This window comes from Crocuta crocuta, unplaced genomic scaffold (genome assembly GCF_008692635.1).
Source record: "Crocuta crocuta isolate KB4526 unplaced genomic scaffold, BGI_CrCroc_1.0 scaffold129, whole genome shotgun sequence".
NCBI classification, from domain to species: domain Eukaryota; kingdom Metazoa; phylum Chordata; class Mammalia; order Carnivora; family Hyaenidae; genus Crocuta; species Crocuta crocuta.
Genome location: NW_027551571.1, coordinates 981,238 through 1,008,054, shown reverse-complemented (window position 1 = coordinate 1,008,054; position 26,817 = coordinate 981,238). Strand labels below are relative to the sequence as shown.

Sequence of the window (26,817 nt, the reverse complement as noted above, 5' to 3'; positions counted from 1 at the left end):
TGTGAGCACCCCAGCCCCGTCCCCCCCCTTCCCCGTGTGAGCACACCAGCCCCGTCCCCCCGTGCCCCGTGTGCCCTCGCCCCAGCCTGGTGGGCGCACAGCTGGCAGGTAAGTCTGAGCACCCTCCCCCGTGCAAACCCTGGGACCACGTTATCGCCTCCACAGCAGCAGAAACAAGCAGAGCTGCCAGGCAGGACTGGCCGTCCGCCATCATTCTAGAATGCCCGCGCCCGGAGCCCGGGAGGGAATAGGGCAAGAAGTGTGTCGCAAATACCTTTAGAACCAATGGGACCAATTTTTCCATGGCGACCCACACTGCCCTTCTGTCCTTTGTCACCCATGTCTCCTGTAGAAAACAACAAGATCAAAGTTGGTTGGCGCACATGTAATCCAGCATCCCTCCTGTTCAATATCACACACGCGCACATGCACGCGCATGCACACACACGAGCGCACACGCGCCCACTCGCATCAGAGGAGCTGTCCTCTTCAAGGTCACGTATGTGATGGACCCCAGAAGCCTCTTCACAGGTGGCTGTTGATCTATTTTCCAGAGGAAGACACTTGTCCCCTAAAAGTCACACACACTATGGAATGCAGGGGACCAGCCGTACGTCCCTGACCCTGAACTCAGCCGAGGCCCCTCCAAGTACGTCCGCGGACAAGGTTGTCTGCCCTCCTGCCCAGCCCAGCCCCAGACCAGGTCGAGCAGGCCGCACCCCTGCAAACAGGCACATGGGCGCTCTCCCCCGCCCGCTGAGGGGGGCAGGGAAGGAGGAGGCGAGGCGGGCCTGGGCATGCTCGTAGGGTGACCAGCCCCCCAGCGAGGCCGGCTTACGCTCCTCCTGCCAGTCCCACCACCGCGGCTCGGGGGGGCCCCAGCCCTGTGCTGCCCCTCGCCCCCTCACTTCCCATCGCCGCAGGCTGCCCCCGTGGCTGGTCCCCACGCCGTGACCCCGTGGGACTGTCCTCGCTGACCGGTGCGCCGAGCCCAGGAACAGCCCTCCTCACCCGATCACAGAACCAGTCATGCCAGCGGGGGGATCTTCTCAACGCTCAGACTTTCTCCCGCAAAGTGTCCTTAAACTCTCAGCAAACACCTGCTTGTCTGCTGGTGATCGTCACAGACCAGGGCCAAGCCAGCCGGTGTCAAACACACACGCGCGCACACACACGTGGTGAAAGAAACATGCGATCAGCCTTAATTTCACAATCTGAAACTAAATGAAGCTCAGCGTAAGCAGCCCAGCAGGAGGGACGAGGCCAGGAAGACCGTGCACGACGCACAGATAGGCTCTGTCCTGTGACGCCCACCCTCTCCTCCAATCTGAGGATTTCCCAGCCAGGAGCCCTTAGTTTTGCGATATTCCCTACACTGAGGACAGACGGAGATCAGAGGCTTCGGGCCGAGCTGCAGCTCAAATGGAAACACGCCCGTCACACACAGAGCTGGCTGACGTTCGCAGACAGGAAGCACACGCACGTCCATGCTCTCGGTTACACAAGTGACTCACGGCACAGAGGGACGCAGAGCGCTTGGGTGGCCTGTCTGGGTCCAGTGCCCGGGGTACGGCGGGGTCAGGACAGAGCTGTGACCGCTGACCTGAGACCCCACGGGAGGCAGGGCACGCCAGGGAGACCGGGGCCAGGCTGGCCCAGCCACGACAGAGGCCACTGGGGCCACACGTCCTGTGGACTGCGTGCTGTGCGTGGTGCGGGGACACAGCGTGGCAGGACTGGGACCTGCCGGTGCCGGGGGAGATCTGGGGGGATCAGACACCGGTAATGGGAGAGGGCGTGAGGAAGTCCTGGGAGGGGCCCGAACCCGGGGGGTGCGGGGGGAAGGGTGCAGGGGTGTGGCATACAAACCCGCAGGTGGGGAGTCAGGGAAGAGAGTGACAGATGGGATTCACGCTAGACAAGTGTGTGGTGACCCCGCAGAGGGGCTGGAAGGGCACAGACACCGGGTCAGGGGCCGGGTCGGTCCCAGGGCGGGAGGTGGGTGTGCAGTGGTGTCCAGGAGGGTTTGGGAGCAGCAGTGACAAACATCATGGACGTCCATGTGAGGGGTGACGGGGGCACCCCCCCAGCACACAGGGGTGGGGAAGCCACACTGTCCCCTGGACCCCGCAGCTGGGGTGCCGGCTCCGGCCCGCGTGTCCGTCATAACTGACAACAGGTGGCCTGGGGACATCGCCCGGTGGGAGGACAGGCCCGGGGACCCCAGGGGCACTGCGGGAGGAGGCACCCGCGGGTTCAGAGCGCACTGAGACGGGCGGGACACGGGGCCAGAGCCTGAGGCCCAGGGCAGGCGGGGTGGGCCTCCCAGCGCAGCAAGGAACGGCAGGTGCTGAGACAGCGCCCCCTAGTGTGGGGCCGCCCCAGCTGCGCGAGCCTGGGGCACAGGGGACCGCTAGCCCGCTAAGCTGTGCTCCCCTGTGCCCGTCCTCACCAGCCCTGCCTCCCGTCCTCAGCCTGACGACCCTGAGTCACTGCGGCCACGCTCCGGTCACCAGACCGCCCCACGTGCCAGCAGGGTCCACGGACCAGGCTCGCTCTCATCCACCCCCGCAGCGAGCCTCCAGGTCAGCGAGGCAAAGACGGCCAAGACACGTTTCAGTCAAGCAGGGAGGCCAGCGGTCAGCCCCGCACTGCTCACCCTAGGGACCCCACACCAGACAGAGCTGCCCTCACCGCCCCCACTCACGGCACCGCCTGCGTGAAACACGCCCAACATCCGTCTTCCGCCAGGCCACCCTCTGACGTCTCAGTTCTCTGTGGGACGGCCGCCTCTTCCTCTGGGTCACGGCCATGTCATGTTCCTCTGGGGATGACACACACATCCCCAGGCAGAGCGTCCCACCATCACCTCCCGCAGGGGACTGAAGTGTCCCCTCCCCATGCCCTCTGCTGAAGCCTTAACCCCTAACCAGGGGCTGCGGGTGGGCCTCGGGAGGTGAGGGGGCTGAGATGAGGGCACGAGGGGGGGCGCAGCATGGGGCTGGTGCCCTCGTAGGAAGGAGAGACGCAGGTGGGGGCAGACAGCCACCTCCAGTCCAGGACGAGGCCCTCACCAGAGGCAGCCCGATCTGGACGTCCAGCCTCCAGCACCGGGAGAAACAAAAGTCTGCGGTGCTTTGCCACGGCAGCCCTGGCCGACTGAGACTCCTGCCTTGTCCCGAGCCTCCTGTCCACTAACGTGGTCGGAATCCCAGAGGTGATTAGGGTGTTTCTGCTCAGCCTCTTGCAAAGAGCGTTCTGCAGAAAAGCCAATGTTCCCTGCGATGAGGCACTGCATTTAGTGCTGCTGCGATACCACGTGCGCCCTGCGGGGGCAGCCTCGCTCCCCAAGCCTCCTTCCCTGGGGCCCTGGGAGGGAGGGATGCTGGAGAAGGGGGGGCTGAGCCGCAGGGCAGATGTCGGGATGACCTCAGTGCTCGTCCTTTGTAACGGTCACGTCTCCCCAAAACCTGGCCCACTCAGCGGTCAGCCGTGACGGCCGTCTGCTGAGACATTCCGTGTCTCGTCCTCACGGGCAAGGTCAGGCCCACTAAATACACCACAAGCTCCGAACGGCGCTCTGATGAAGACAGCGTCCAGAGCAGGACATCTTGGTGGAGACCGGCCAACTGAACCCGATCTTCAGATGGGAAGGCAGAGGCCCAGAGGGACCTAGAGGCTTGCACATGCACTAACCGTCAAGGCGGACGGTTCCCAGGGCCTCGACCCCGGCTGAATTCCCCCGACACAGGGGCAGGGCTGCCAGAGCCCTGAGGATGAAGGAATGTGCCTTCCCATTCAAAAAAAAATTTTTTTTTATGTTTTATTTACTTCTGAGAGAGAGAGAGAGCATGAGCAGGAGAAGATCAGAGAGAGGGAGATACAGAATCCGAACAGGCTCCAGGCTCTGAGCTGTCAGCACAGAGTTTGATGCGGGGCTCGAACCTACAAATCGTGAGATCATGACCTGAGCCAAAGTCGGACGCTCAACTGACTGAGCCACCCAGGCGCCCCTGTGCCTTCCCATTCAACAGCCAGAACACGACAGAGGAGCCTGGGAGCCAACCAGTGCACAAACTGGATGTGAGTGAGGCCCCATCCCACGACTGAAGAGCCCGCTGTCGGCCAGGAAGATCTCCCCTAGAGATGTGGGAGGGGAGTTCTCTTCCCTGGAGGCCCCTGCACAGAGAAGCCCGAAACAAGACCTGCCCCTCTTCTCCCAGGCAGAAGGCTCCTGCTGCCCCCGCCCCCCCACACACAGGGAAGGGGGTGCTGAGAGCCAGAGGAGAGACGCCGGCACGCAGGTGCATGGCTGCTAAGTGCTTTCCCCGCCTCCACAGAACGATTAATGACTGATTGATCTCATCAGCGGAAGGGGGCCCTGAGAGGCCAGCTCACATCCTGCTGTGAATAACTCCAAACCTGAGGATGACTTGAGAGCACTTGGCTTTTGGCCCATCTCCGAATCACACCGCCAAACGTTAACACTCACTCAAGGTCGTGGCTGTCATGTGCCACCCTCCAGCCCCCAGCAGAGGCTGAGCCCAGCTCCTGCCCTTGGAGAAGTGTAGGACCCTGCCTTGAGGGTTCTGGGGAAAATCGGTGCCAGGAGGGACATCCCACAGCTCACCATGGAGGGCCATGGAGCCCTCAGCGGGCTGGCACCTGAGTCTCAGACATCAGCCTCCAGAACGGTGAGAGAATAAACCTCTGGTGTTTACGCAGCCCGGGCTGTGGTGTTTGTTACGGCAGCTTGGACAGTCCAGTACACTCTCTCTGCCCCCACAACAGTCACTGGGATTCGGAGAGGCGAAGCCACGCACCTCGAGTCCCACCGCAAGCTGGTCAGGACTGTCGCTCTGTGATCCGCACACAGGCGGACGAGACCCTGATCGCAGCCCTTTGCCCATGCAACCTGAGACAAGTCGCCGTCCTCTCTGAGCCTCTGGGTCCCCATACGTAAGGTGGACCCTGGGGTGCTGAGCACACGGTAGCGTATGTTTCGTTCAGACTGAGGTCTCCCGACCCCACACCTCAGCTGAGGAGCTGTGGCCCAGCCCAGCCCCAGAGAGGCTGTCCACGGAGCCAGCCACAGCAGGAAGGCTGCACCACCGCGAGCCGGGGCTGAAAGTATGCTATGGGCTTCTGGGAAGACAAACACCCCACCCCCCGCGCCCCCGGGTGCATCGGCCCAGGCTGAGGACACTTGGCCAGTGGGGACCTGGCCTATAGCCAAACTGCCTCTTTTGCTGTAAACAGTGGCCTCTTCCACTGGGACCCCCTCCACAAGCCCTGAGAATTGACAAAACCTGGTCACGTCACGCCTCCAACAGCCTCACAGGAGGGCCAGTGGGGGGCAGGGCCAGGCACTGGGGACGGCTAGAGGTCCGAGGCGCCACCCCTCTCCGTGCACGCCTCCCACCCCACTGCAGACCTGCTTTCCCTGAGCAGAATGAGAAGAGCCACCATCTGCTGGTGCCGGGTGATGAGCACACGAACTATGCACACGCACGCATATACACACATACATGCGTGTGCACACACATACATGNCCCCTCCACAAGCCCTGAGAATTGACAAAACCTGGTCACGTCACGCCCCCAACAGCCTCACAGGAGGGCCAGTGGGGGGCAGGGCCAGGCACTGGGGACGGCTAGAGGTCCGAGGCGCCACCCCTCTCCGTGCACGCCTCCCACCCCACTGCAGACCTGCTTTCCCTGAGCAGAATAAGAAGAGCCACCATCTGCTGGTGCCGGGTGATGAGCATACGACCTATGCACACGCACGCATATACACACATACATGCGTGTGCACACACATACATGCTATACACTCGTGCGCGCACCCTTACCTGCTAAGGTAAATGCACGCATATACGTGCCAACATACACGCACCTATTCAAACACATGTATGTGAACACACAGATACAAGCATATGCATACCCCACACACCCGTGTGTGTGCTCAAGTGCACAAACACAAACACGTCTTTTATCCTCACACCACTCAAGGTGGTAAAGCTGTGAAGCACCTGCTGGGCTTGAACCCAGAGCACAGGGCACCCAGGAGGCCGCCCCGCATAACACCCCTACCCCCCGCCACAGGCCCTGTGCGCTGACTGCNGTGCACAAACACAAACACGTCTTTTATCCTCACACCACTCAAGGTGGTAAAGCTGTGAAGCACCTGCTGGGCTTGAACCCAGAGCACAGGGCACCCAGGAGGCCCCTACCCCCTACCCCCTGCCACAGGCCCTGTGCGCTGACCGTGTATCCCTGGGGTGGCTACGCTTCCCAAGAGGAACGTTGTGTCTCCTGGGCGTGTTGGGGGAAAGGTAAGGCCCAAAGCCCCCTGAGATGATGGGCACCTTGTCTACAGCATCCCAGGCTGTTTGTGTCTAGCAACCCTGACTTGTTTTCACCTGCGCACGGTTCTTGGGGAGAGCAGTGGTGTGGTTACAAACCCAGGGGCTCCCACAGAAGCACAGATGAGAACGAGAGCTCTTTGCCTTCTTCCTGCCTCCAGGAAGGTCTTGCTCTCCAAACAAGAAGCTTTTTGCAAAAGCAAACAAAGGTCCGCGCCTTGTTGTAGGAGATGATTGGAAATGCACCAGACACACTCAGATCCGGTCCCGTAAGTCTGAAGCGCTTGCAGAGACTCCCCAGGGAGCCAGGAGCTGACGTGATGTCCCCTCCTCGTCCCGTCCCACTAATGAGAAGTGTACAGGACCGTGTCCGCCCTCTAGACACCCACGAGGAGCGAAGGAATGGGAGCAGAGCACAGCAGGCACATAATTCTTATTAATTTTAATGAAGATCTCACACGGTCCTTTGAAGTGGAGACAGGGGAGAAAGGGCACTCAGAATCCACTTCCTCAGCGATTTTTTAATGAAGGATAATGTGCACATTGCAGAGCCCAGAAAGCCAGTCACCGATGCAGGGTCACCCTCCACCTTTGAGTGCCAGGAGTGCCCTGGCTTCTCAGAGGAGTGGCCCAGGGGCCTCCCNAAGGTAAGGCCCAAAGCCCCCTGAGATGATGGGCACCTTGTCTACAGCATCCCAGGCTGTTTGTGTCTAGCAACCCTGACTTGTTTTCACCTGCGCACGGTTCTTGGGCAGAGCAGTGGTGTGGTTACAAACCCAGCGGCTCCAACAGAAGCACAGATGAGAACGAGAGCTCCTTGCCTTCTTCCTGCCTCCAGGAAGGTCTTGCTCTCCAAACAAGAAGCTTTTTGCAAAAGCAAACAAAGGTCCGCGCCTTGTTGTAGGAGATGATTGGAAATGCACCAGACACACTCAGATCCGGTCCCGTAAGTCTGAAGCGCTTGCAGAGACTCCCCAGGGAGCCAGGAGCTGACGTGATGTCCCCTCCTCGTCCCGTCCCACTAATGAGAAGTGTACAGGACCGTGTCCGCCCTCTAGACACCCACGAGGAGCGAAGGAATGGGAGCAGAGCACAGCAGGCACATAATTCTTATTAATTTTAATGAAGATCTCACACGGTCCTTTGAAGTGGAGACAGGGGAGAAAGGGCACTCAGAATCCACTTCCTCAGCGATTTTTTAATGAAGGATAATGTGCACATTGCAGAGCCCAGAAAGCCAGTCACCGATGCAGGGTCACCCTCCACCTTTGAGTGCCAGGAGTGCCCTGGCTTCTCAGAGGAGTGGCCCAGGGGCCTCCCCAATCTTGTCCTAGCAGCGTATCTGGGGACAGGGAGCCTTGAAATGGGGATGACACACTTAGCAGGCCATGTCAGCAAAGCCAGCTCTGTACGTTTCCACCTCGCTGTGCAGCTGGAAATGTGCAAATTACTCCGATTTCAATAAAGGACAAAGGACAGCAGGAGGTTTCTGCATTGGGCTTGGGCTTGTCTCTGTATTTCAGAAAAGGCATCCATCAGCTTGCATGCACTTCCTCCGGTTTGAGTCCCAGGGAGGGGGCTGCTCCGTGAACCGACCCGAGACCCCCAGCACACAGCAAATCTCCCAAAGAGGCCCCACGGGGACGCAGTTGCACTTTGTGGGATCTGAGATGAGCAGGGCACCCAGGTGAGGGTGAGCAGACGCTCACGACCGACCTCGCCGCAGGCCCAGCGGCTCACGCAGAAAAGCACCCCCGGGGCGCACGTCTCAGCCGCTTTCCAGGGAAGAAGTTGCATTTTAAGGAGCCGGATCGTTGGCCACCGACCTGAGGAGCGGTCCGCGTAGGCACCGCCGGGCCCTCAGCACCATGGACAGCGTCACCGCAGCTTTCAGAGATTTTTGAAGAGGCTGTATTTCCACTGGGTGTTGTATGGAAACCAATCTGACAATAAGTTATATTTTTAAAAAGAGAGACTGAATTTCAAGATATTTTTCAATTGATCGAGAGTTTTCCAAGTGCCAGGTCTCACGTGAGGCCCTGGAGTCACCAAGACGAAAGTGAGTGAGTCTGTCCCCGTAGCCCGTGGTGGTGCATGGGGCCTGCCCGGTGGCCCCCGGCCATGCGTGGGGTCCCGTGTATAAAGAGATGGGCGTGCTGTGCACCACACCTGCCACGCCACCGTGCGCCTGCGCGGACTTGCCACGAAAGGCCAGTCACTAGTGGGGCCACTTCCGAAGGACCCCAGGAGAAAGCCCCTTGGGCCTCAACGCCAGGGATAGTCTGTGAGTCTGAGCAGCTCATGCGTTTTGCCAGATGGATTCCGAGTCCCATGGTGTCTGGGACCTGCAAAGCCCTAAGGGTAGGCAGCAGCCTGGGGGGCAGGAGGGCCCCTGAGGTCCCCGAGCCCGCAGAAGGCCCTCTGCCTGCACGTGCCCCAGGCTGTGTATACTCGCACTGCTTCACCAAGAATAGTAAGTTTACGAGTCACTGACGTCAATGGCTGTGTCTTCCTTCCAGCACTGATGTGAGGACTTGGAGCCACCTTTGCAGGTCATCCCACCAACCTCACAGCGTGAATTTCTTCCAAATAACCTCACCCTGGGGCGCCTGGGGGGCTCAATCAGTTGAGCGTCCCAGGCTTGATTTTGGCTCAGGTTATGATCTCACAGTTTGTGAGTCTGAGCACCACGTCCGGCTCTGTGCTGAGCCTGCTTGGAACCCTCTGAACCCCTCTCTCTCTCTGCCCCCCTCTCTGGAGATGCGTGCACTCTCTCTAAAATAAACTTTTTAATGATAATCTCATCTTATACATACATATTTTTGTGTGTCCAAAATTTTCTACCTTAGAGGAAATGTAATATGTTGTATTTTAAACAAATAAGAAGGAGGGAGAAAGGAAGGAAGAGCGATCAGCTGGGGAGGCAAAGGGCAATCCGAGTGCTGGGAGCCAGTAGCGAGGGGGCTGCCAGGAGGAAGCCCCGCCCCCCACCCCCAGGAGGGCCCGTGAGCCCCATGAACAGGGGCACAGGGGTGCGTGCTGGGCAGGGGGCAGGGAGCCGCCAGGTCACAAGGGTCCCTCCTGCATTTCCGGCAGCGTTGCAGGGAGGCCCTCTCTCCACTGTGGGGAGCAGCAGCCCCCACCCCCCATCAGGGGCTCCCAGGGATCCTAGTGATTTTCCCAAGATGTGAAGGAGGGGTGGCGCCCCAAGGTAGGGTTGGGACCACAGATCCATCTGGTCCCGGGGACTCTTGGTGGAAAATGCCTCCACCCTGCAGTGATGAACGGGGAGATGGGGACGGAATCACCCAGAGAACATGCCAGAAGGACAGGAGGCTCACCACTCACAAGACCCAAGGTTGTGGAGCCGCAGATGAGAAAGTGGGTTGGAAGAAGTTGAGGGCAAGACTCTGCCTATGCACCTCTTTGCAGCAGGTGGACAAGATGCCAGCGAGAGGCTCTGGGGACCCTCAGCAGCCACTGTGAGGCAGACGGACGACACTGAGGGCCAGTGGGAGCACCCCAAGAAGGGCGGAGGACCCCTCCCCCGAGGCCCGGCCGGCGCCCGGCTGGGACAGCCAGATCACAGCTGAGGAAGCCAGCGTCAGGGCAATTGGGTGAATGCTCGGAACGGCAGAATCAGTCATCAGGAAAATGTGATACAGATTTTTAAAATAATAAACTTCTTAAACTTCTCAAGGAGACCAGTAATATGTACATGGGAAAAAATGATTCTGGTGAAAAATAATTCCTGAAAAATGAAAAAAGTCGACGGTCCATTTCCCCACGCCGGGGGATGCCTCGAATGCTAATAGCAGGCACATCCCAGACCCCCCATTCCTGTAAAGCTCACTGCTGTCCACACGCATCTCCGCTGGAGGGAAGAGACTTCTGGAAGCAACAGGTGTCAGAGACTGAACACCAGGAACAGCGCCTTTGAGCGGTGGCTGTGATCCACTCAAACCCTCCTGGACAGGAGGGGAGGGTGGGAAAGGGGGCGGAGGACCCTGAGGCCCCAAGCGGCTCCCAGCTGTGCTGCACAGAGGCCCCGGGGGCGGGGGGAGACTCTGTGAGGCCCCAGGAGCCGAGCCTGTCCTTCCCGGGAGCTTTGCTTGGGGGCAGCCAGGCCTGGCACCTCGAGGTCGCCCACAGCTCTCTCCACGCCCAGCGCAGACCATGAGCGCATCGTCAGCACGCGGGGGGTCTGCAGGAAGCCAGGCTACAGAGCCGCACCTCCAGGGACACCTGCTGTTGCCCCAGCCACCTCCATAGAACACGCCAACGTCAACAATCCGCTAACGGCCTTTGTCCAGAATACCAAAAATACAGGAAGGGCCAAAAAGGAAAATGTGAATGTCTATAATCCCGTAACGCAGAAATACCTACTGCCAATATTTTGGTTAATTTCTTTACCACCCTTTCTCTGTCTGTTTAGTAAATATTTTCATCAGTCATGTGTCTGTTCTTGGATGTGTCTGTCTCAGGCTCTTACGTGTATCACGCCGTGGCCAATGCTCTTCCTCAAGATTGCCAGAGAAAGGAGGTTTCCCACATTTCCGCGGAACTACTTCCACCACTCAGTGATCTGAGTACAGCTGCCGGGTTGATACGTTCTCTGTACTCTGCATTTAGCAAAGACCCCAACCAGAGCTGCTCATTTCACCCCTGATGAACCCAACGCCCACCGACTCGGGGACTGGCGTGTCAGAAGGGAGTCATGGTGGTTCACCCGGTGCTGCTGACACAGAACCGTCAACGGCTGGCTCCAGGCTCCCTCTCCCGCCCTAACCCCACAGACGACTCCACACTGCAACACCCAGGGTGGAATGTTAAATTACCCATGGGTATTGGGCATCCATTAAAATGACTTTCCCAGCATGAAAAATGGTGACACTGAAATTAAATTTAACAAATAGGATGCAGGGGCACCTGGGTGGCTCAGTCGGTGAAGTGTCCAACTTCAACCCGGGTCATGATCTTGCAGTTTGTGAGTCTGAGCCCCGCATCGGGCTCTGTGCTGAAGGTGTGGAACCTGCTTGGATTCTCTCTCTCCCTCTCTCTCAGCTCCTCCATAGTGCTCTCTCTCTCTCTCTCTCTCTCTGCCCTGGTCCCACTCACTCTCTCTCTCTCAAGATAAATAAAATAAAATATAATAATATAATATAATATAATAAAAAATAAAATAAAATAAATAAAATGGATGCAAATTTAAGTGAACAATACAATCACAACAAAGCAAAAAAAGGCACAAAGAAAGGAAATATATTGAAATAAGTGGCAGTCTCTGGCTGACTTTGTGATGGATGACTTTCTCACTTCAGGTTCCCAGAAACTTTCTGTCATGAGCATCTGTTACCGCCGTGCATTGGAGAAATTTGAAACAAGGCAGTTATTTAATGAAGGTAGGACTTCACCGCCACTTGCATGTTGAGCTCAAACACTCATGACTTTGAAAAATCATCAATGAAATAGGATCGTGAGATGAATTTGTGAGCATCTAGAAGAAGGGAGCTCACTGACTTCCCAGCCGCGAGATACAGAATCGTCCACACAAAGAAGTGGAGGAACATTCTCTTATCACTGTGTACATTTCATAATCAGCTCAGTGATAAGACAGACATCTGCAGCACTTTCCACTTTCCTAGGAAGTATAGTAATAAAGTAAAAATAGCAAGCTCTGTAGTTCTCAGATACTGTTATCACAACACAAGCACTTTGTGAAGCGTTTCCGTCCTCAGCTCCCTTCACAGATGGGAACACAGACACCCGGGAACAAGCAAGCTGATGACCAGAGAGTCCGCCCGGCCGGCCCCCGGGGTCAGCTCTCCTCTCGGTCAGCGGGGCTGGCATCCTGCAGGGGCCCTAGGAGAGGGACTCCTGCCTCCCTCACTCCTGCATTTGCTCAGCACACGGATGGGGGGCTCCAGAAAACAGGGGAAGATTGTTCATTTCGAGCAGGAAGTGCATAGAGCAGCATAAGGAGGTAGGCACGGATGGCCTTTGTACAGTATTCTAAGGAAATGTATTCTAAGGAATTATTCAGAGGTAGGCACAGAAAATACAAGTAAAAAGTATCTTACATATCAAGGAGAAAAAGGACCCAAAAGGGTTTTTTAAGGCAGAAAAAGACAAATAAAATAGAAGAACCGAAAGACAGAAAAGAAATACAAGTGACTTTTAAATACGCAAAAAAATGACTCTACTTCGTTCATCATAAGAGAAGCAAAATAAAGCCTACGAAGGTGGCATTTTCCTACTGTCAGACTGGCAGCTTCCCCACATCAGCGAAGGCGCCGGGCGACGTTCTTTGTGATGACTGAGAGAGAGCGCATCACATCAATCCTTTGGGAGGGCAGGATCGACCAAAGTGTCAAATGCTTGAGCACTCGGATCCAGCAGTCACCCTGTTAGGAATCCACCTTCAGGCTGTACTCATACACACTTTAAAAGGACACGTACGGGACCGTTCTCTGCAGCAAAGCCCGCTCCAGGAAAGGAGCCCAGCTGAAGCGGGAAGAGTCCACACACGGAATCCCACGTCACCGCGTGAGGGGAGGCGGGAAACACTTCCGTGCTCACACAGAATGGTCTCCGGGACATAGTGTTAAGTGCTAGAGGCCAATGCAGAGCAATTGTATACGTATACGGGGTAACCGCCTGCACGAAAGGAACGAGGAATAGAGCATACACGTGTTTGCCGAGTCACGGACTTTGTCTGTGAAGAGAAATCAAGCCGGTGGTGGCGCGGGTGCCCGGGAGCGTGGAGCGTGGAAGGAGAGTGCTCACTGCGAGTAGTTTCTACATGCTTTGAACTTTGACCTATGAGAATAGTTCATTTATTTATTTTTTCCACTAATTTTCATGAGTAAAGGAGAAAATAAGAAATAAAAATCATCAGGGATGATGGAGGGATGGTGACGCAAATGCTCTGGGGCTTGCATGTGACCAGGGGCTTCCCAGGTGTGTGCGGCTGTCAGACTCAGGACTTGTGCACCAAAAGGAGAATGTCCATAAATCACACCTCAAAAAAATGAAAAAGTAGTGCAGAGGCTTGCATATACAGTAAAACTTTGGTTTGTGAGCATAATTTGTTCTAGAAACACACTCGTAATCCAAAGCGCCACTCGTATATCAAAGCGAATTTCAAGAACCATCGGCTCAGTTGTGCTCATGTGATGTTCGGCGTCACGTGCTACTCGTATTGTAAGACATCACTCGTTTATCAGGTTAAATTTTATGAGAAATGTCTGCTCGTCTTGCGGAACACTCGCTCAATAAGTTACTCGCAATCCAGGGTTTTACTGCATATACTCAATGGCCTTCATTTGCATTGCTATAATAACTTTGAAAACGGGGGACAGCCGAGCTCTCCAGTGTTACAGGATTGGCTGGGGGGCCAGCTAGACGGAGGGCGGTGTAGTTCCCAGAGCACAGTGGGTATCTGCTGCCCAAGCGCCTCTGCCCCGAGTATGGGTGGCGGGTGGCCACTTTGCCTGTCCATCTATTTCCTGGACGACTCAGCACACCCCAGGGGCTGCGTAGAATTACTCTTCTAAGAAGGAAGCAGATTCAGCGATTAGGGTCTTTGAGCCACAGGAGGGGGAATCGCTGTGCAACCCCGCACACCCCACCCAAGTCTGTCCCTTTGGTACTTTGCACACCTCCACCACTACTCACACCCGCATCACTGCTTACATACTTCCATCACGGCTTGCACGCCTCCATCACTGCTTGCACATCTCCATCACTGGTTACACATTTCCATCACTGTTTACACACTTCCATCACTGCACACCTCCTTATCTGCCTACACACCTCTACAACTGCTTGCGTATCACCATCACTGCTTACACAGTTCTATCACTGTTTACACATCTCCATCACTGCTGACACACTGCTATCACTGTTTACACATCTCCATCACTGTTTGCACACTTCCATCACTGCTTACACACCTCCTTATCTGCCTGCACTCCTCCATCACTGCTTGCACACCTTATCTGCCTGCACACCTCCATCACTGCTCGTGCTTCTCTGTAATTGCTGCACAGCCTCACACTGGCACTTATATGTGTCATGCTCACAAATGATCTCCAGTTTGCAGATGAGGCTGGTGAGGGGCTGAGCAGGACGGAGTTTCCACTAGCGTAACCGCCCTGTTATGTGCTGAGGAGCACTGTCTGCACCCCGGTTCGCCCCACAGGTGTCAAATTCCCCTCGCACCCCCGCGCCCCACCCCCACCCCGTGGCTCCCACAGGAGCCGAGCACTAGCTGTGCCCTCTTGGGCTGATCTCTGAGGGGCTGAGAAGGGCCAGACCTCGGCGGGGGCGGGGGCGGGGGGTACCTTTCTCTCCCGTGGGGCCGACTCTTCCGGGGCGTCCTGGCGCACCTTTGTCTCCCTTCTCTCCGGCATCCCCTGTGGAAGAAGTCACCGCGTTTAGGGCCTCATCCTGCGCACAGAGTGCAGCGTGAGGTGCAGAGGAGTAATGAGAGATGGCCTCTCACCCTGTCTGTGCCAGGGCCCCCCGCCCTGCCCAGCTCCCAGGGGACTCCACCTCCCGTCTGCTTGCCAGCCCCCCGGCCCCAGGTCTCAGGCTGCCCTGCCGCCAATCTGTGTGTGGGCTCTGCTTCCCGGCCCTCCTTTCTCTTAGGGATGCTGTGCCCCTCTCTCCAATCGTGCCTCTGGGCTCGCTCGCCCTCTGGCACACAGCCCTCCCTGAGACCCCTCTGACTGCCCGGCTGCCCCTCCGCCCCACGGCACCCTGAGGAGCCCAGGGGTTTCCAGGCTCCCCATGGCCAGGTGTCCTTCTCCCCACCCCCCAGCCCCGCATCTGGCTGATGCACCCGCGGAGAATACTCGGGTGCCCATATCAGCACTGCCTGGTCCCTTCAGCACGAGCCCCCCACCCCAGCACACCTCCTGCTCGGGGGCTGGGCACCCGTGACCAGGTGGGCACATCCACCTGATTCAGATTCGTTAGCCAGGTGTGGCCTCTCTCTGCTCACCCTATGCGCCCCCCCCATCATGGGTCCCGCGCATGCTTCTGCGGCAGCCACCGGCCGACCTTTGCTGACCTCATTCAGAACTGAAACAGGGAGATGGGCTGTTAAGTCTCCTGAGACCCCCCCCAGCGCACCCCAAATCGACCTGACAGTTTTTCCCCAGAGATGAACCCGTCCTGGGACTTTCCTAGTTCCAGCGGCCGTGCTAACACCCCCAGCTGGCAAGCCCGGGGCCAGCCGTCACCTCTGCTTTTCTTTCTCCCTCTTCAGCTACGCACAACCCCTGCCTGGCTCTGTGAGGTCTAACTAGCCACCCCCTGTCCTGTCCGAGTTCTATCCCCGTCGGGCCAGCCCTGGTGACGCCGTCAGGCTGCCCGCCCAGGACAGGCGGGCACAGGACGTGGAGGCGCAAGTAAGGAGCCTCTGACTCTCGATTTTGGCTCAGGTCATGATCTCACGGTTCGTGGGCTCGAGCCTCACATTGTGCTCTCCCTCTCTCTCTGCCCCTCCCTCACTTGCTTATGCACACTCTCTCTCTCTCTCTCAAAATAAATACATAAATAAACACAAAAACATTTAATTTTAAGTAAACAAAGAGCAAAGCAAAGTGAGCGTCAATAAAAACTAGAAGACAGGGCCGGCACGCCACTGCCACCTTCGTGCCACAGCCAGCAGGCTCCATCCATGCTCTCACACGCTCAGCGCACACACGTGGCCCTCCAGCCTCTGCCTGGTTTGTCTTCTTCAGAAAGGAAATTATTACAATTGCAATACATGCAGATACATTGAGAGACCAGCAGGAAACAGCAACGAACAGAATGAGCTGGCCACCAGCACCTGCAGACATTTGAGGAGCACCTACATCAGAAAAGAAAAATAACAGGGGCGCCTGGGTGGCTCAGTCGGTTAAGTGTCCGACTTCGGCTCAGGTCATGATCTCACAGGTTCGAACCCCTGGGGCAGTCAGAGTCTGGCTCTCAAATCAGACACTGAATAGCTTCATAAAGATAAGACACGGGGCACCTGCAGGGCTCAGTCGGTTAAGCGTCCGACTTCGGCTCAGGTCATGATCTCACGGTTCGTGGGTTCGAGCCCCGTGTCGGGCCCTGTGCTGACAGCTCAGAGCCTGGAGCTGCTTCAGATTCTGTGTCTCCCCCTCTCTTTGCCCCTCCCCTGCTCACACATGCACACATTCTCTCTTTCTCTCAAAAATAAACATTTTTTTAAATTAAAAAGAAAGAAAAGAGAGAATAGGTACCTATGAACCAAAGTAAAAAGCACTGGAAAAGAATCAACTAGACCTTGTACATGAAACTAATTTTTGAAAGGAATCGCGCTATAGAAAGGCTGAGTAGCAGAATGGCCCATGATACAAGCTAGTTGGTGAAACAGAAGATGCGGCTGAAGATTTTTTTCTCACAATGCATCACGAAGAGATGAGGGACTGGAAAGCTTTGTTTGGAATCAATTTACCAAGGTGAGTGAAGAAAAACCCCACGGGTTCCATGGTCCCCCTTAAAGGAATTCCGGAACAGGGGGAACAGACTCGGGAGCCGCAAGAGTGTGCAGATGTAACAGTTGTGACCCCCGGCGCCAGGGGAAGGCGCGAAAGGCGCGCAGGAGCAGGAGGCAGGCGCCACGGAGAGCCGCGCAGGCAAGTTGAGCGGAAAGAACCTAGATGTGTCAGAGTGACACGCAGAACATCGAGAAAGAAGAGAAAATTGCATCCGCTACCCAGGAGGAACATGGATTTGTCAAGACTTCCCACGTGAATGAGAGTCGGGTTGACATCAGAATTCTCATCAGCAACGCGGGATGCGAGATAAAGTCAGATAAAATGAGGCCACAATTTCAACCCGTAAAAGCCATGATTTAGGTTGAGAGATCAGACGAGGCCCCTCTGATGAAGTGGCTTCTAACTGAGACGTGCTGTTGCCAGGCAAAGAATAGGGAAGGGGTCTCTGAGATGGGGGACAGCACCTGCCCAGCCAGGGGCCGAGAGACAAGGAGAGACGGGTCCCCAGGGTCCCCGAGGGCAGGGAGAAGCCAGCACTCAGACCTCAGGCTTGGGGGCCACAGGAAGCGCCAGGGACAGAACACGGCCACCCCAGGCGGTCAGGGGAAAACAGCAAGGGTGCTACTCCGCTCCGGTCCGGGCGGGTGGGCGCCTGTCGCTGCCTGTGCTGCACCGATGTGCTGCCACGTGCCGTCTCCCCACGGGACTGCAACTCCTTGAAGACGTAACGTCTGCCCGCTCCCCACCTGCTCCCACGCACCTGCATCTAGCCTGGTGGGACCAGTGTGCGTGGCAAGTGCCTGAGGCAGTGAGACACCCCGAGTAGCACCAAACGTTACCCTTATCCCACAAACCCATCTTACTAAGCAGGAAAGAAGAATATGTATCATTAAAAACGTGACTTTCTAAGAGCGTGACCAACATGGGTTTTCTTGGTCTCCCTCGATCGTTAGAAAATCCCTCAAACGTCATGCTCCCCGAGGTTCTGCTTCCTTGACGACTGACCGTATCAGCCTTCGTGTTTCGGTCAGTACAGGTGGCAGGCGCCCTGTGGCCTGTGGCGGGGGCGTCCAGGGCCCGGAGTCCCAGGCCGTCCCTACCACCTGCACCGCGTGAACTCCCGGCTCCGGGGACGGAACGACAAAACGCACCGTGTCCCAGAGAACACCGCGTGGGTGTTGAGAGCCCGAGGCCTGCCCCTTGCTGCTCTCACTCAAACTCGGAGCAGCAGCACCAGGGGCCACGGAAACTGCTGGCGGCGGGACTATCTCCTGGTGCCCTTGGCCTCCTCCTTGGAGCCGAACCCTAGACGTGCTTCTCAAGGACAAAGCTGCTTTTAGACACTGGTCACAGTCGGCAGAGTCTGAAGGGTCTGCTGTCCGCTGGTCCCAGGAGATGGTGTGGCTGTAAACCTCCCCCCTCAAAACTGACGCACAGTTCGGGGCATTTTGGAGGCTCAGTCGGTTGAGCGTCCGACTTCGGCTCAGGTCATGATCTCAAAGTTCGTGGGTTCGAGCCCCGTGTCGGGCTCTGTGCTGACAGCTCAGAGCCTGGAGCTGCTTCAGATTCTGTGTCTCCCTCTCTCTGACGCTCCCCTGCTCATGCTCTGTCTCTCTCTCTCTCTCAAAAACAAATAAACATTTAAAAAAACTTTTTTTAAATGAGCTGTTCCCCTCTCCAAATGCGAAGAGAAGAGAACGGGCTATTGTTAGGTCTGAACGGCAGGAACCTTGCATCCCAAGCACCAGCCCCAGTCAGTGGATGGGGGCGGGAGGGCTCGGGTAGAGAACGGCCCTGAAGCCCAGCCTGGGTCCAGCAGCGGACGAGGAGGCCCACGTGCCGTGTCCCCGCAGCGGCCCTCCGTCCCCTGGGGCCTGGCCTGCGGGTGTCGGGGCTCTGGAGAAGAAGGAAGAGACTGTTCACGTGCTTCACTTCTTTCACGTTCACGTATCGTGCTTGCATCTTCACGTCCGCAGCACGTGCCCCACGCGCCACGGGGGCTCTCGTGGCCGTGCAGGCCGAGCGTGGCAGTCCGGGGCGGGCAGCAGGCCGGGCCCCCGGCACCCGGCCCGAGTCACATGTGTATGTGAAGCCCACACCCCCCGAGCCCACTGAGCGTCCCCAGGATGGAGGCGCCAGCGCGGCGGCGCTCGGCTCCGCGCTCTCTGCTGCCGTGGGTGCTGCGTGGGGGCAGCGTCGTGAAGTCTCCACATGTCCGACTCTCGGGGCTGCGCTCTGTGTGTCCAGCACCAGGGGCAACTGAGCGCCCAGGCACCCGTCGGGGCGCACAGGGGGGCGGACCCGGCGGGGCCTCACCGCTGCCGACAGAAGAGGAAGGGCCCCTGTTTGCGGCCCGTCTTCTGTTGCAGGGGACAGGGTCTGCCTCGGCCTGAACTTGTGTTGCTTGGAAGCCCCAAACCTTTTTTTTTGCACAGATTGTCTCCTCCCCCGTCCCCTGCTGCCCAAGCTAACCCCCGAGCAGTAAGAGCCCGGCAGTGAGTAAGGGGCTCTGCGTCGCATCGGCAAGCTCACAGCCATGTCACCCCTCGTTCCTGGGTCAGAATGAGACCCCCGGTCCTCCTCGCCCCACCCCCACACAGAATGGGGACGGTGTGAGGTGTCAGGCGGGCTAACGAACGCGGCTGTGACGTCACTTCACCAGGTTTCCGTGTCTGATCGCCACCTTGAACGCGTACAACCTGCCAGTTAGACCTCAGTAAAGCTGGAGGTGAAAACGGACATCCAGACTGTAAGGCCCTCAGGGAGTGTGAGAAGGAGTTTCCCCACTGGAACTGTCCCTTCGGGGTGGACAGGCTGGTCACCTGGACTCTGGGGCGTCTGGAAGCCACGCTCCGTGGCCCCGAGGCCTCCGGCACGGCTCCACGCGACCTGGAGGCGTGTCCCACTCACCTGCCAGAGGACAGGCCCTTGGGGGCACATGTCATCGTCCTGCTCCCCGGGACCCTCCCTGGTCCGCCCTCAGCTGGAGCCTAGCCCTCCCGGGGGCCCACGAGGTCTCAGGAGGCACCGGGCTGTCTCTGGTGGCGGTCGACCTCATCACGGGTCCGCAGCCCGAAATGTGAGTCTGCTTCCTCCCGCGATCTCCGTGGGGAGAGCAGCAGGCGCTCCCACAAAAGGCCCATCCGGCAAAGACAGGCTCTGGGGCCCGGGGTCCGCACCGTCCGGGTGGGAAGGGAGCACAGTGGAATTTGGGGCCCGCGAGATGATCAGTGGGCGTCCCGGGCTGGCCCTGTGCCCTCGCCCCTCACTCCTAGAGCTGGAGGCCCACACGCGCCCGCCCTGCGAGGCCATGTGCCCTGCCACGTTCTGAAGTCTTTTTATGACTTTTGGACAGGAGGCCCACGTTTCCAGCTTGCACCGGGGCCCTCGAACAGCAGCGCTGAGCCCGCTGGGGACTCACAGGGTTGCTTGTGGTCTGAGGGCCTGATTCCTCCCCTGTGCTGGTGCCCGGCCCACACCGCTCTGCGTCTCGGGGAGCAAGCTCTACCGGGGGGCAAATTATACCCAGACCACCAAGAGAACAGTTTTGGGGGTTATGTTTGATTGTCTGTTTTTTAAAGTAGGAATTGAGAGCTCTCGGGAGCCAGCGTCAGAGCACTGATGGCATAAGCAGTGTCACCCGGTTTGTTTGGCAAATTGCTAAGCATCCCTGAGCCTGGAATGCCCTTATCTGCAGGATGGACCAGATGATGGGGCGCCTGGGGGGCTCAGTCAGTTAAGCGTCCGACTTTAGCTCAGGTCATGATCTCAATGTCTGTGCGTTCGAGTCCCTCATCAGGCTCTGTGCTGACAGCTCAGACCCTGGAGCTGCTTCGGATTGTGTCTCCCTCTCTCTCAGCCCCTCCCCCACTTGTGTTCTGTCTCTCTGTCATCTCTCTCTCAAAAATAAACAAAAAAAATGGGCCAGATGAGATCATCTCACTGCAAGTCGTTTGGGGTCACGTGTGCGTGGAAGAAACATGAGCCCCCGAGGGCGAGGTGCAAACAGGCAGCTCGCTTCAAATTGCAGAGTCTCTGGGCCAAAGGGAGTGTGCGCAGTACGTAGTCCAACCCTTAATTTTGCAGATGGGGAAACGGAGGCGCACGGCGGTGAGACCCGAGCTGGCACTCAGCCGCGCACGGGAGGCCCGGTCAAGGTTACCTTTGAGGCCCGGGACGAGGATGTGCAGGGAGCAGGCGTCTTCCGCCGTCTGCTGAGGGTGGCCGGGCGGGAGCAGCCCCAGGAAGGCCAGGCCGAGTAGGACCAGATCCCTCCTCATCACGAGGGCGTGCGGACGCTGACTCCTGCGGGACAGAAGCGGACACGGTGACAGGAGCTCAGAAGCCGGGGCGGGAGGGAGAGCGTGCAGGCCCCGGGCCGGGGCGCAGGTGGCGGTCGGGCCTGCCCCGGCGATGGCTCCCTCCCTCGTGGGCCCGCCTAGGCCTCCCCTGCCCACCGGCCAGGGCCTCCATCCTGACATCCTGGCCGGATTCTCAAGCCGGCTTCTCTGCGGGATACTCGGTATCCATGGAGACGGGGGCGCGGCCACCTGGAAAGTACTGCACTGCCACCAGCACAGCGGCTGCAGCCGCACCCAGGACCACCCCGCGCCCCGGAGGAGCCTCGCTCGGGCTGTGAGCGTGTCTCCTGCCGTCTCCTGAGTGGCATCAGCATACGCACTGCGTTCTTAAACATACGCTGTCCAGTTTGCTCGGTTTGGGCTGTGTGAGGACCGTGGTCCTCTGAGCCTCGGCTGTTTAGTCAGCTCCTGCCCCAGGCTCGTCCACGTTACCACGCGCANAGCTGGCCGTGCCGCCCTCCCCCAGGCGCCGATGGGCAGGGCCTGGGGGCAGCACCCAGACACCCCCCCCCAGATGTTCATGCTCACGTGGCACCGTGTCTGGGGACAGCCGCGCACCTAGCCGTGGCCAGCACCTGGACGGTGCCCTGGCCACGTCACGGCCCCGTCGCCAGCCTGCGCCCTCACCTTAGAGGGGAGGTAAGGGCCCCTGAGGCCCCCGTGAGGAGGAGCCACGGAGCGCCAGCTGTCCACAGGGGCCCTCACGGAAGACGGCTTGGTGCTGCTGTTATGACGAGGCTGCAGCGGCTCCAGACAGAGGAAGCCAGGGTCTCCGAGCGGAGATGTCTGTGCCCCCTTCGCGTGCCCACGCTGTCACCACTTTCTCCGTGAAAGGGACCTGGTGACCCCTGCGGGGAGGCCCCAGCTCCCCTCTGTGGGGCCACGGGACCGACCGTAGAGGGCAGGGGTGAGGGTGACTGTGCCCTCGATGGGGGAGAATAACCCCCACAGAGGTCAGGACACTGGTCCCGGGCACCGGTCAGGGGACCAGAGACGGGGGGACGAAGTCAGCCGCCTCGCGTTACCCCCTCGTCGGCGGGGACGGTGGGGTGGGAACCTGGGCCCTCCTGACGCACCTGACCTTGGTGCCCCTCAGCCACCGAGCACCGGAGGGGGCCACCCACCTCCTCACATCACGACGCCGTGGGCTTTTATTGCACATTAGTCTGTGTTTAGTAGAGAGAAGAGCGCTGTTTACTACCAAACGCAGACACACTGATCTTATTTAATCCCAGAACCACCCGAGGACCTGGATTCTCACTGGAGGGGCAGCGAGGCTCAGGCCGCTGCAGGCCGGACGGCCAGCCTCGCCCCACAGCCGGACCCAGAGACTGGCGCTCTGGCCGCCGCGGAGCTCACACAGTGAGCAGCTGTAAGGAGGGGATAGACATTGGGGTGCCGGGGGGTGGGGGGGCTCAGTAGGTTAAGCGTCTGACTTCGGCTCAGGTCATGATCTTGTGGTTCATGGGTTCGAGCCCACGTCGGGCTCTATGCTGACAGATCAGAGCCTGGAGCTGCTTCAGATTCTGTGTCTCCCTCTCTCTCTGACCCTCCTCTGCTCACACTGCCTCTCTCTCTCTCAGAAATAAATAAAAACATTAAAAAAATTAATTTTTAAAAAAGAGGAGAAAGACATACGCGTTCACCCCCAGCCCGCAGGGATGAGCTCTGCCCTTTCTGGTCCCCTCGCTGGCGGGTCTATGGGTCCCTGAGCCTGCACGTGGTCGGGATGCCATCACGTTGTGCCCGCAGCTGGCAGAGCGCCCACGGCGCCCCAGCCGAGCAAACAGAAGAATTCACGAATGAATGAATGAATGAATGAACGAACGAATGGACAGAAGTTCACAACCACAACACAGGATTTAATACTCTTCTCCTGCTACTGCCCGCGCATGTTCCCTGAGGGGTTTTCATGGCTAGTGTCCACAGGTGACTGCCAGGGCCAGCCCCTCGGACACACGGCCGGCGCAGAGCCAGGGGCGCGTGTGGACAAGTCCTCTCAATCGGTCTCTCGCTCGGCCGTCAGGGCCCTGGAATTCCTAACGGTTTCTGAACAAAGGAGCAGCCAGGCCTGGTTACTACGGCGGGTTCCTCACATGATGAGCGTAGCCGCTGCTGTGGAAGCAAAGTCTTTGGCACTTTCCAGCGTGTAGCTCTTTACAGTATTGGATAATATAATGTTGAATGTCAATAATATCTCAATTTTTAAAAAGTAATAGGGCGCCTTCGGTTAAGTGTCTGACTTCGGCTCAAGTCATGATCTCATGGTTCATGGGTTCGAGACCCACATCGGGCTCTGAGCTGACAGCTCGGAGCCTGGAGCTGCTTCAGATTCTGTGTCTCCCTCTCTCTCTGGCTCTGCCCCACTTGAGTTGTCTCTAAAAATAAATAATCATTAAAAAAATTTTTTTAAGTCACAACACAAGCTTCTGGGTGGCTCAGTTGGTTGAGTTTCCAACTCCTGATTTCAGCTCAGGTCATGATCCCAGAATTGTGGTATTGAGCCCCAAATCGGGCTCTGCAATGAACACAGAACCTTCTTGGGATTCTCTCTCTCACTCCCCCTGCCCCTCCCCTACTTGCACATGAATGCATGCACGCACGCTCTCTCTCTCTCTAAAATAAAAGTCATGATAAACATTTGTTCCACCCACTTTTGTGCTCAGGCCTTTGGATATTTGTAGAGGCAAACAGGGTTTAGATTTTTTTAACGTCATGGGGGTCAAAGCTGACATGGGAATTTCCTCTCCATCCGGGAGACAGCCACGCTACCCCGCTTGACTCGCTGGCCTCACACACGGCTTCGAGGCAGCGCCGTCACTGCCTCCCAGGCAAGGAGGTGCCCAGTGAGGGGAAAGCCCAGAACCAGCCGAAGCCGGAGCGTCCCTGATGCCCTCGCCTGCTCACACGACCTCAGGACAGAAGGCAGGGGGGCGCTGGCTGGGAGCCCCTTCCCCAGAGTCTTCTCTTCCCTGCCCCGAAGAAGGAGAGGAATTCCGTTTGTAAACTCAGAAGCAACAGCCACTCCTGGCCTTCTTTAAGAATAACATCCTTATCTCCCAGCCAAGCCCAGGAGGTCCCCAGCCTCCCTTCAGTGAAGGAAGCCAGGGCTTCAGAGGGGAGTTCAATTTGGAATTCTTAGCAGAAATTCTTTATAAGAATGAGGTAGATGATGAAAAAAATGTGGTTTAATCTGCCAAACTTACAACGGTACATTTTCATTAAATATCCACAGCAGGGCCCAGTATTTGTAGAAGGAGATCCACATTCAGAAGCACCAGGGCCCCCAACCCCACGGGGGGGTTGCTTCCTACGGTGACGGCGCGGTGGCGGTGATGAAGGGCGTTCCCCAGGGCTCGCCCCGAGAGGCACACACAAAGTAGGGGGTCTTCCCTGTTGTGCTCTCCGACCTCTACCCCCTCACTCACAGCCTTCACGCTTGTGGATGAACCGGAGTAGCTGGGAGAAGGTGGGGCGCAGCTCTGCCCCCCAGGAAGGTGTCTCCCACACATCCGAAGTCCATGCACATACGGCAGCTTTCCAGGTTTGCCGTTCAAGCTCCTAAGTACCCCCTAACTTCGGCCTCCAAGTTGGCACAGCCAGCTGGCCAGGAAGGGCCCCCGTCACACGATGTCTCGTCCAGTTTGGGAGACAAGGTGCCCCCAGCCCCACCAGGTGACCCTCTCTGCGCCCGAAAGCGACCTTCACCAGTCCTATCTTTGCCCACATCTGGGATTCCCATTACTGAGCCCAGAACAGAGCTCCCGGCCATGAGTAGGTACTGCTGTTGTCCGTGGGGGCCACCAGCGGGGGGGACTCCGGATCGGAACCCTGCCCTGGCTGGCTGTTCAAGAGCCAGCAGCCGGTGCCATCGGCAACGTTTACACTGCGACTGGGGATTCGGAAAGTCCCTTGCCCGCCTCTCTGAACGGGTGCGGAGCTGAGAAGGCCTCCCCCGACTGTCTGGTAGCCGACGCCCAGGTCCTCGTCGGCCGTCCCCGGGAAGTTTCCCAGGAGCTGCTGAACTGACAAAACCGTGGGACTCTAGTGTCTGATTCATGTGACACCCCATCCTTCGTGGGGACCTAAGAACAGATTCATTCCCCTCTGTTCTCCCATCTCCGGCCGCCTTGACCGGCCAGCCCCCACCCCGCCCTCCAAGGCCGCCAGGTCACCGGGCAGAGCGTCCCTACCTGCAGCGCACGCTAAGCGAAGGGGGCGTCCTGACCGGCGGGGACCCACGAGGACAGTGCGCCCGGGAGCCTCATGGCTGCTATTTACAGAGGCCGCTGAGCCCCACGGGCCGGGCGAGCGGGGCCTGGGCTGTCAGGCTGCCCAGCAAATCAGGCTGGAGGCTGCAGTGTTATCTGCAAGGAGCTTCCTGTTTGAAATACATCAGCTGCCTTGCAGGAGGGCGGCGAGGAGGGTGTGGGAACGCTGGAAGCTTCCAGATGTCAGGGCTCCCGGCAGGCCACGGACCTTCCAGCTCTTCACCCCAAACACCCCTGTGTCTGTTCTGTTCTCCTTTTGAAAAACTTAGCAGGCGTACGGTGGGAATTCAGGAAAGCGCAGAGTGGCCCTTATCAGCTGGTGTCACAACGGACAGAAATACTCGCGCTGACGCGCTTCCTCTCCTGTTCTGCGTGTGGCTTTCACGTCACCGTGTTAACCAGCTACTCATCTACCTGTCGAGACTCACCTGTGACGAGACCCCAGACTCACGGCGCTCGCTGACGCTCCGTGTGAAGGTGGTTCGTGCCCCAGGCTGTCTCTGTGCGGGTGGGCTGCGCGGGGCCGGCCTCTGCACAGCCGGCCTCCTGGGGGAGGGGACGGGCTTCTTTAAGAAAGAGAGACACAGGGGTGCCTGGGGGCTCAGTCGGTTAAGCGTCCGACTTTCGCTTAGGTCATGATCTCGCGGTTCGTGGGTTCGAGCCCCACGTCGGGTTCTGTGCTGACTGCCAGCTCGGAGCCTGGAGCCTGTTTCAGTCTGTCACTCCCTCTCTCTCTGACCCTCCCCTGCTCACGCTGTCTCTCTCTCTCTCTCTCCTAGAAATAAATAAAACATTAAAAAAAAAAAAAAGAAAGAAAGAGAGAGAGACACAGAGGGCGCCTGGGGGCTCAGTCGGTTAAGTGTGTGACATCCGCTCAGGTCATAATCTCATGGTTAGTGGGTTCGAGCCCCCGTCGGGCTCTGTGCTGACACCTCGGAGCCTGGAGCTGCTTCAGATTCTGTGTCTCCCTCTCTCTGCCCCTCCCCTGCTCACTCTCTGTTTCTCTTTCTCTCTCTCAAAAATAAACATTTTTTTAAAAGTCACAACCTTGGAGTCAGTGGCACTATTCACATCATGACCTTGGACCAATTATTAAACCCCACCTGGTGCTACTTTGTGTTGTTGTGATAAAATACACACAACATACAATTTACCACTTTCATCACTTTGTAGTATACAGTTCGGTGGGATTAAACACGCTCATGACGTGGCGTGGCACATCCCATCCACCTCCACGATTCTTCTCTTCTTGTGAAATCAGACCTCCGTCCCCATTAATGCTTCATCCCCGTCACCCCCTC

General features: G+C 57.8%; 1 protein-coding gene across 5 annotated transcripts in view; it reads right to left on the bottom strand.

The window, feature by feature from the left end:
• COLEC11 (collectin subfamily member 11) overlaps window positions 1–25,823 on the bottom strand; it is a 30,761-nt gene extending 4,938 nt beyond the window's left edge. The window contains exons 1-4 of one of the 5 annotated variants that reach the window (XM_077750939.1): window positions 25,439–25,823; window positions 21,047–21,189; window positions 14,710–14,781; window positions 275–346 (exon numbers count right to left, since the gene is read on the bottom strand). In XM_077750939.1, the coding sequence (XP_077607065.1) occupies window positions 275–346; window positions 14,710–14,781; window positions 21,047–21,164 (262 nt within the window). In that variant the 5' untranslated portion in view covers window positions 21,165–21,189; window positions 25,439–25,823. Of the gene's footprint in view, window positions 1–274; window positions 347–1,011; window positions 1,131–14,709; window positions 14,782–21,046; window positions 21,190–25,438 lie in introns of those variants that run through there. The other 4 variants (XM_077750941.1, XM_077750940.1, XM_077750942.1 and 1 more) reach the window with 4 other exon arrangements.
• Between the last annotated feature and the right edge of the window lie 994 nt (window positions 25,824–26,817).